This window comes from Silurus aristotelis (assembly GCF_946808225.1).
Source record: "Silurus aristotelis genome assembly, chromosome: 13".
Lineage (NCBI taxonomy): Eukaryota > Metazoa > Chordata > Actinopteri > Siluriformes > Siluridae > Silurus > Silurus aristotelis.
In genome coordinates, this window is record NC_139586.1 from 1,016,276 (window position 1) to 1,025,744 (window position 9,469).

At 44.1% G+C, this 9,469-nt stretch overlaps 1 protein-coding gene across 2 annotated transcripts; it reads left to right on the forward strand.

Annotated features, from left to right (window-relative positions):
* The first annotated feature begins 100 nt into the window (after positions 1-100).
* On the forward strand, positions 101-8,998 carry socs7 (suppressor of cytokine signaling 7). Of its 2 annotated transcripts, XM_083558048.1 has the most exons (10): positions 101-2,015; positions 2,664-2,728; positions 3,333-3,437; positions 5,426-5,557; positions 7,203-7,348; positions 7,563-7,731; positions 7,809-7,937; positions 8,058-8,193; positions 8,286-8,425; positions 8,530-8,998. In XM_083558048.1, exons 1-9 carry the CDS (start codon positions 658-660, stop codon positions 8,404-8,406), a joined length of 2,361 nt encoding a protein of 786 aa, XP_083414174.1. In that variant the 5' UTR covers positions 101-657; the 3' UTR covers positions 8,407-8,425; positions 8,530-8,998. The 2 variants fall into 2 exon arrangements, with proteins under 2 accessions (XP_083414174.1, XP_083414175.1); XM_083558049.1 differs by lacking the exon at positions 5,426-5,557 and having other exon boundaries at positions 134-2,015.
* Positions 8,999-9,469: the final 471 nt, after the last annotated feature.

The window sequence follows — 9,469 nt, forward strand, 5'->3', positions numbered from 1 at the left end:
TTCTCGACAGGACATATAAAATAAACATCATTAAAGTGTGTGTGTGTGTGTGTGTGTGTGTGTGTGTGTGTGTGTGTGTGTGTTCGTGTTCAAAGGCTCCGTCCTGAAGCGTTTAGTCTTTAGCGCATATTTAGTGCACTAGGGGTGCAGGAGACACGGTGGTGTGAAGTGCACGTGTGTAGAAGTCATGCTGCGGTGTGGGATTTGAGCTTTAAGCCGAGTGGAGGAGCGTCGGTGCTGATAAAAGCTCGCGCTTGCAGCGCGTGCGGAAGTGAGCGAGCGAGCGAGCGAGCGCGCGCGCGCGGGTGGGGCCCTATAGCAGACGGTAACGTGACCGGGACGCGCACGCATTCCGTTAAACGGACCCTTCTGTATGTATGTGTATATATATATATATATATATTTATGTGTGAGACCCGGAGGACGCCGCTGAGTAGACCTCCTGGACGTGGTGGTGTTTCTGTGTGATCATCTCTCGGTGACACCGATTCCTCCCAGGGATGCTGTGAAGCTGCAGCGGAAATAATCTGCTTTCTAATTCTAGTCCTCGAGCAAAGCGGCTTTTATTATCACTCCAGGCGGCGATACCGATCTAGACACTGGGGCGATGTGAAACGCGGATATTGCTCGCTCTTTTCCGCGCACCGAGGAATAAGAATGAACACCGGGCAGGAAATGTCACCCGATTTTGTCCTGATGCGCCTGGTCTCTGCGGCCGAGGAGGACCGTTTGGACGATGAGAGCGGCAGTCTGTCGCCGGGCTCTGGACTGGGACATGGGAACGTTAAGGCTAAACTGGACTGCTCGCAGAATCTGGCGGGTCTCAGTCACCTCTCAGCGGGGAACAAAGCTCTGCAGTCTGGCGGAAGCGATGCACCTGACGCCGGCGTTATGGCTACCGGAGCACCGCTCTCCGTTCCTCCTCCTCCGCTCCATGCCTCCGAGGCCCGCGCTTACGATCTCAGCCACAGAGGCGGAATCGGGCCTCAGTTGCTGGTATTCCGAAATATCTCAAGAGACCCTGATGGATTGTCCAAAAACAGGGCGGATGACAGCCTTGATTCGAGGTCTTTAGAAGAGCAGACGACGCACACTTCCGAGTCGAGCGGCAGCGCAACCAACAATACGCGCGGCGCTGTAGATGCTCATCATCAATACCATCCTCCATGGGCGCTGCATCCTCAGCTCAGAGTGAATACCGCGGACACGGACAGAGGAGAGCTGTGCCACCGGCATCGCGACTGGCAGCAGATCGGTGACGCATCAAAACCGAGCACAAAGGCGCAAGGAGAGCACCGGATCCCGGACAGGCCTGTACTGGAACTCGCTCGTCAGTTTGGGGAGCTAGGGGTCGCCCCGGTTCCCGACTTTTTTCTCAAGGATGGTGATCTACCCCACTGCTCGTGCTCCACGACGACCGGAATTCGACAAGGCGAAGATCCAACCGAGACCAGCGATGCTCTGCTTGTACTCGAGGGCCTCGACTCGGAGGTCAACGGTTTGGGCATGAAGAGCAACACCGAGTCCCAGGATGGAGCCCAGGTGAAGGCAGAGCTCGCACTGAAATGTTTCCCTTCTGGCCAGGCGGTCGGGGTCACCAGTGGTCTGTGCTTACCGACATGTCGCGACTCGCATCTTTGCTGTTTGCTTCGAGGCTCCATCACTATTAAGACTCAAGGCGACACCACTGACAGAGACTCAGCACAGTTCCCGACTTCATCACAATCTTCATCTTCAGTAGAACTGCGTCCTGAAGGCTCGAGCTCCAGTCTCGGGTCGAGCACCAGCATGCAGGCGCTGAGGAGCACCGGTGCGCCCTGTGAACCGTGTAAAGGGCTAAAAGTGCCAACCAAGAGCAGGAAGGGATCTCTAAAAAACCGTCTGAGCAAACTTTTCAGGACTAAAAGCTGTAGCGGCTCTAATAACCTTCTGGATAAGAGACCGTCGGTGACCTTCTCCATCTCCTCAGCCGGCAGCTTGGTGGACATGTCCGCAGGGGAGCAGGATGCGAGCAGGTAGGACTCGAGAGAAAACTTTTTACCATGAATATTCAGGTTTTCTTTTTGAATAGCCCTACAGCATGATGTCTTTATTATTGATTATTGATTTAAGTGTATTAGTAAAATGTTGGGGTCTGAAACTGTACACTGATTCTTCAGTTGTCCTTCTGGGGAACATTTAAAAAGGTGGAGAAGCACCACATGGTTACAAAGTCTCCTGCAGATGTTCACCACATTATGTCCATACTCATTAAATCAGTCAGTAAATGCTGCTGTCCTGTAAACGTGGACATCCTGGATTAAAATGTTTCCTTACAGGACAAATGAAGAAGGTGGTTAAGATGGTATACATCTGTTTAGAAGGTTTTGAGTTCAAATCCCAGCAGCTGATGGGTATTTGATCGAAGCCCTCAACCCTCACCTGCTCAGATGTATGAGTGAGATAATTGTAGGTCGCTCTGGATAGGGGCGTCTACCGAACCCGTCAATGTAAAAACAATCAGTCTGATTAACTTTGTATTCATCTTTACTATAAGGAGACACGTTTCTCCAAAACCCTGCAAGTGCATCGGAGGAAACACTGTTTCTGTGTTTGTTTCTGTCTATGTTAATGTTTTAACTGTTACCGTTCACAATAACTGTCCACATCATGTCTTTCACTAGCCAACCAGGATTAACAAGGGCCCAAAGTGCCTTCTCTGGTGCTGCATTTACTCCTGTCTTCACTGGTAAGGACCTGAGAACAGAAACTACCAGACAAAGCTTTAAAATCACTTGCATCATATTGACAAAAGTATTTGGACACCTGAGTATTCCAGCGAAAGTTGGAGGTATATAGTTGTGTAGGATGTCTTCGAACTAGCAGAGAATTTACTTAAACTAGGAGACCCAAACCTGTATCCAGCATGAGAACGCCCATTTCCACAAAGCCAGATCCATGAAGAAGTGCTTTCCATGGGTTGGAGTGATCTAAAGTGGCCTGCCTTAGAGCTATAAACCTGAATCCTATTGAGAAGCTTTGGGATGAATTGGAACGCTGACTGCACCTACATCAGTCCCTAATAGCTGAATGTGCACAAAACTCAAATCTAGTGAAACATCTTCCCAGAAGCATGGAGGTTATTATAAGAGCAAATGGGGACGAAATGTAGGATGAGATGATCAAAAACACACATACTGATCTTATGGTCAGATGTCCACAAACTTTTGTCCATATGATGTATATTAGACATTAAGCAAACTATATTATGTGCAATATTTAACACCCAGACTTACCATTAAAGAATAGAATGATTATGTATTTAAACGTTGGTTGTTGTGTCCTGGTTACAGGAGAGACAGTGTCACTGCTGGATGTGGACATCTCACAGAGAGGGAGAAACTCTCCTCATCCCCCAACTCCTCCTCCACCTCCACGCAGAAGTCTCAGCCTGCTAGGTACACACATGAACAACAACAATACTCGTGATCTCATTCCTTCCCTGGCCTACATTTCTCTCTCTCTCTCTCTCTCTCTCTCTCTCTCTCTCTCTCTCTCTCTCTCTCTCTCTCTCTCTCTCTCTCTCTCTCTCTCTCCCTTATCTTATATCTTTTGTACTGTCTGCCAGTTTTGTTGACATTTTCAGTATGTTTGTCTCACCTCTATCTCTCCAAGAATCTCTTTAAATATTTCTTTTCTTCTGTTTTCTTCCCTGACTCCTGCTATTTCAGATTCCTAACTCCTATCAGTCTGTCCTCCTTTGTGGAAAAAAAAATATATGGATAAAATGTATTTTATTTCAGTTCTATTGCACAAAAGGATTTTGAAGGTTGACCTCATTTGGTTCTGTTGATTTTGTGGTTATGGCCAGAATCTTCTCACTGATGTGATCTTACAGGAGATAACAAATTTTTTTTTTTCTTCTATTTTTCTGTCCACATTATTCTTCCTCGCGGTTTTAAGACGATCTGTGCGGGGCATTTCGTCAGCGTTTCCGCTCGTGTTTTCCGATTTTCGCTTCGTGGTTTTTTTCGCTTGCAAAATCACATCACACTACAGAAGTCTGCGATTTGTCGGTCCGAGTGAGCAGACTGTGAGGGGATGGCAGACCGCAAATTATGTCTTGTGTCTATTTAATTTGGAGGAATTCTGTGGTTTACAAAGTGTGAACAAAACATGTCGACATCATGGGCTTTGCACGAGTGGATCATCTTCTACTCTGAGGAGTTTTTTGTCTTTACTCATATTCATGAAGTAGGAGTACTTTTACACACCAGGAAATATATATATATCTCCATTTTCCATACTGTCTACCTGATTAATCCTGTTTTAAATCGCAGGACAGGGAGATACAGTGTCTACATTTACACGTGGCCTGATAATCCTGATAATACAACTAACGTGGCGCAATTGGAATGAAAAAAAAAAAGTAATGTGTATACTTCAATCAGAATCAGACCAACTGTGGTCATTTATTATTCGCCAGAATTTTAGTGTAAAAACCAGCTATAGATCTCTTGTGTTATTTCCTCCAAAATGCCTTTGAAATGGTTTTAACAATAGAATAAGGGTAAATATAGTATATGTGCATATAACAAGCAGAAAGCCTGAAGGCCAAGCCAATATGAAATACATCACATATACACAAATACATTTGTTCAGAAAAAGGGAAACCCTGCTTCAAACCCTTTTTATTGGTTATAATGGAATGTGCATTTTAATTAGGTTTTCTGTACAGAGGGTCCAGTTTAGGATCTGTATTGGAATGAATTTGTTAAAATTCTTATGGTTGTTCAGTGTCACAAATGATAAAAAAGCTGAGGGTATTCAGGTTGTAGCTGTTGTGGAAACTCACTAGTTCGGAGCCTCGATCCATCACTTCCATCCGAACTGCTCACCAGTGAGAATGCCGGGTTGGTTCCTGCATGACAAAACATCACAATCACATTCTCCATCTTTATGCATGAGGGTCAAACTCTAATTCTGCCTGGACCACAGAAATATTTTTATTACACCAATGTTGTAGTATTCGGTAGAGTGTGCACTCGAGTTCTTCACAGACTCCACGTTTGCACACAGCCTCATGATCTAATCTTGAACCAAGCCATCTGAGCATCTCCTGGACACATAATCTATTTTTTTTTTTTAATCATATAAAAAATATGTTGTTAACTGGATGCTGGTGCTTGTCTTTGCACTTTAACATATTTGTCTCAATTAATGAATCTAATTTAATACTCATTTTAAACACACCAAATACAGGAATTGATTTTTTTATTTGTCAATTCATCCAGCCCTGTCAGATGCAAGCCTGTATGTGCTTACAAAACGTGGGTGGTTTCTATGTTATGGCTCTGGTGTGCTACACGGTTCTGATGCATCTTGAGTTTGACTTGTGTTTTTAATGGCTCCTTTTGGTTTCTGAATACCTGCTACTCTGTTCCAGATGATATAGGTGGACCTCAGCCAGGGCCTTTCCTTGTGAATATTATGGGGGCTTCCCTGCAGTCCCTTCCCTTGCCTCTTCCTCCTCCTCCCCCCATCCATGCCACTATACAGCATAGCCTCAGCCTCAATGGTAAGGGTGGGATTGTGGCAAAGCTCTTTGGTGTGTGTGTGTGTGTGTGTGTGTGTGTGTGTGTGTGTGTGTGTGTGTGTGTGTGTGTGTGTGTGTGTGTGTATGCTGAGGGTTTAATGAGCTAACTCCAACCCTCCCTTTTACTTCCTGTTCCTCCCCTACTGTCTAACCTTCTGTCCCTCATTTGTAGTCAGATGATTGCAGATTAATGAGAAGCCAAATGCTACACAGGCTTTTGCAAGTGTTGCCTGAACTGATAACAGTTCATCTTTCATAGTGTAGATGCTAAAGAGCGAATTAGTAATGAAGCTTGAATCTTTATAATAAACAAAAAGATGAGAAAATATTATCTATAAAGCATTTCCATGTTTTCATTCACTTCCTTGCAAGTGACCATGTATATATGTATATATTTCATATAGTATTTGGTGGTTAGGTTGTCGTTTTGACAAAAATTACACCATCCTCAAGTTCTTGATGCCACCCATCATCAGTTCCAAACCTTTAGCTGATACTGTTTTGTGAAAACATGCAAACAAGATTATTCACTTGCACTGCGTGAGAGGAAACATGGAAATTCCAAGCCATAGAGAAGTTCCACAGCAATACAACAGTCTGCTTTTGATCAGAAGAAAGCCTCAAACCTAGCAACAAGCACGTTTGTAGAAATGTAATTTCTCAGATCATGACAGATGGTAGAGACGTCTAGTTTACAGCACGAAAGACTGTAAGCGGGTGCACTCCAAGTACGGATCAGTCAGTCAGTGTAATCCAACACTCAGGCACAGGACCACCAGAGAGCTGCAGAGCGCGTTCTCTGTTAACCTTTAAAACGGAGAGACTCGCCCATGTGCGCATTGTAGACGGCAACCACAGAGGAAGTACGCCCCTGAGGTTGAATGCATTTTGAGTTCTCACCTTGACCTTCGAGCACAAAACAGTTTTTTTTTTTCTTCGAGATATATCACACTCCAAAAATACAAAAAACCAAGACAGTTGACCTAGTTAGTGTGTGAGCAAATGCACCATCGTGTCCTGAATTTATATCTTAAGCACAAAGACATTTAGCTGGAAAGAAAACTGTAAAAACAAAAAAAACACCAACATGAATCGTCAAGTCGATTGGCTTTATAGTCATTTATACCATAAACAGTCTAGTGGTGTAAAACAAAACAAAATTTCTCAAGGACCATGTTGCTACACAAAACAACATATATATGAACACAACGTATTCGAGCAAACAGACCTGTACGCCGAAACTTGCCAATTTGTCCGAAAGTTTCTTCAGGTCCCTGTAGTCCATTTTATCAACCAATCAGATCTCTCGTCAACAACAACTGAAAAGGTCCGAATAGATAACCCATACGCTGGGGATTTATGATATTCACACATACCTGTGAGGTTTAATGACTATGACCTGTTCTGAAGATATCTACCAGAGAGTTGGTAGCTTAATGGTTAATGCATTGTACCCGAAAGCTCAAATCCCAGCCACACCAAGCTGCCACTCTTGGGCCCCTGTGCAAGTCCCTTAACCCCATAACTGTTCAGATGTTTGCATGAGATAAATATGTGACTATATATATGGGTGTCTGCCAAATGGCATAAATGTAATATAATACAAAATGAAATCTTCCTGTCCTAGACGCTTTCTTCCGAGCTCTCCCTCATTCCGCTCTGTCACCAATTGAGACTCCACCTCCGATGAGAGTTGCTCCACCTTCAAATGTGTGTCCTCTCAGAGGAGTTGATTCCAGCAGCTTCACAGCGAGCCTGAGAGAACTGGAGAGGGTAAGGAAGAAAACCCTGTAACAAAAAACTATAATATAGTTCCTATAATATAGCTAGGTTCCTAGAGCAAGGAAGAGTTGTGATGAAAGGTAACTGTGTTATAATGTGTCCCATTATAACAGCAGGCGAGTTGAATAGAACTAATAATACAGTGGTGGTACAGCTGAAACCGAATGGCGATGGACACTAATGCGGGCGCGTATCCGTTTCTCAGTGTGGCTGGTACTGGGGGCCGATGAACTGGGAAGATGCAGAACTGAAACTGAAAGAAAAACCGGATGGATCTTTTCTGGTGCGAGACAGCTCAGACCCCAGATACATCCTCAGCCTGAGTTTCCGCTCCCAAGGAGTTACACACCACACACGCATGGAGCATTACAGAGGTAACCAGTGCACACAAGTCTTACACACATAATACGTCGTTCACAATGACAAGACCTGTACATGTCTGCTTGTTCAGGGACCTTCAGCTTGTGGTGCCATCCAAAGTTTGAGGACCGCTGCCATTCGGTAGTGGAGTTCATCGAGCGCGCTATTATGCATTCGAAGAACGGAAAATTCCTTTACTTTCTGCGCTCGCGTGTACCTGGTAATGTTACTTTAGCATCCTGTTTTGAAGTCGTTTTCAAACAAGGCATCAAAATCCTAATAACTAAATACACTGTGCAGGTGAGAGGTGATCACATAAATGGTTGTCTGTGCCTTACAGGACTCCCTCCAACCCCAGTGCAGCTGCTGTACCCGGTCTCCCGCTTCTGTAACGTCAAAACCCTGCAGCACCTCTGCCGCTTCTGCATCCGCCAGCTTGTCCGCATCGACCACATCCAGGAGCTTCCTCTCCCAAAGTACTGCTTAGATCCTTAGTTTCACAATGTTCTTGTTTGATTAGTGCTGCTTACACTGTATTGAACATGTTCTTGATTGCTGTCTGCTCCAGACCCCTGATTTCCTATTTAAAAAAGTTCTACTACTACGACCCAGAGGAAGAGATGAACCTGTCAATCAAAGGCATGCGACAGATAGCAGGTGTGGAGCAAGAGCCCGAGTCGGAGACGTAGCAAGAGAAACATATTTGCTGTAAGAATGATTTTTTTTTTTTAACGAAAACTAAATCTTGTTTATTAACCAAACATAAAGTATCAAGATCGAATGAAGTGTTTTTTTAATTTTTTTTATTTCAGGTTTTCTCTGTATGGATAGCAGATGGGATAGTGCATAGATGCTCCTGTTGCACAGCTCTGCCCAAAATCCCCCATCAGTCTTCCAGCAGAAGCCAGTGGACTTCATCAGAACGACTGCTCATAATATTAAGTCAGATGGGGTAGCGAAATGCTGGCCGTATGAAGCGGGCCGGAGATGAACCGCCAGGCATTAGACTACTGGACAGACACAGGACTGAAATAAAATGGATAGAACATTAAACGTGATCTAAATTTATGACTTAAAACTTCCATCTGTAGCTCATAAAATCAATGGACATTTAAAAAAAAAAAAAAAAAAAAAAAAAAGGGACACATTTGTGAATCCTTCGTTTTTCGTTCCTTTCCTCTCTGTTATCTTGTGGTTTGCTTTATTTGCCCGTTACCTCAACTGTAACTTCCTCAGCCTGTGTGCAGGCTACATTTTCAGTAAAAGAAAGTAAAACTGAAAGAGGCTTTGGAATTTTTGGGAAAATCTGTTCATCTTCATCAGTTTGGATCAACCGAGGATCTGCTGATTATCCTGGTTAACACTGGGCACGAGGCAAACACATACACCAAATGGTACATACTGTACACACAGACTGTTGTAGTTAATCCATCTTTTTTGGAGGTGCCAGGAAACCAGAGAACCTTTTAGGAAACCCAGGCGAACATAGCAACAACTGAGATAGGTAATAAGCCAGGCTCTGTATTTAACCTGGATTTAATCTGGACCTGTGAAGGGGCATGTGTGCCGCCCCATTGTGGCACCAATTAATCAATTTTAAATGTTATTGGGAAACTACTTAAGCAGTTCTATCTCTTTGTGTATGTACACCAATTAGCGATTATGAGTGGTAAAGTGAATAACATTGATTATCTCTTCATCATGGCACCTGTAAGTTTCGTCCTAAAAGTTGACGTGTTAGAAGCAGGAACA

What these genes read in the sequence shown, in the direction of transcription:
- socs7 (XM_083558048.1), top strand. Translation starts at nt 658, where the DNA reads ATGAACACCGGGCAGGAAATGTCACCCGATTTTGTCCTGATGCGCCTG. An exon ending in CAGAAGTCTCAGCCTGCTAG is followed by an intron (nt 3,438 to 5,425) that starts GTACACACATGA and finishes ACTCTGTTCCAG; the next exon opens with ATGATATAGGTGGACCTCAG. An exon ending in CAGGAGCTTCCTCTCCCAAA is followed by an intron (nt 8,194 to 8,285) that starts GTACTGCTTAGA and finishes TGTCTGCTCCAG; the next exon opens with ACCCCTGATTTCCTATTTAA.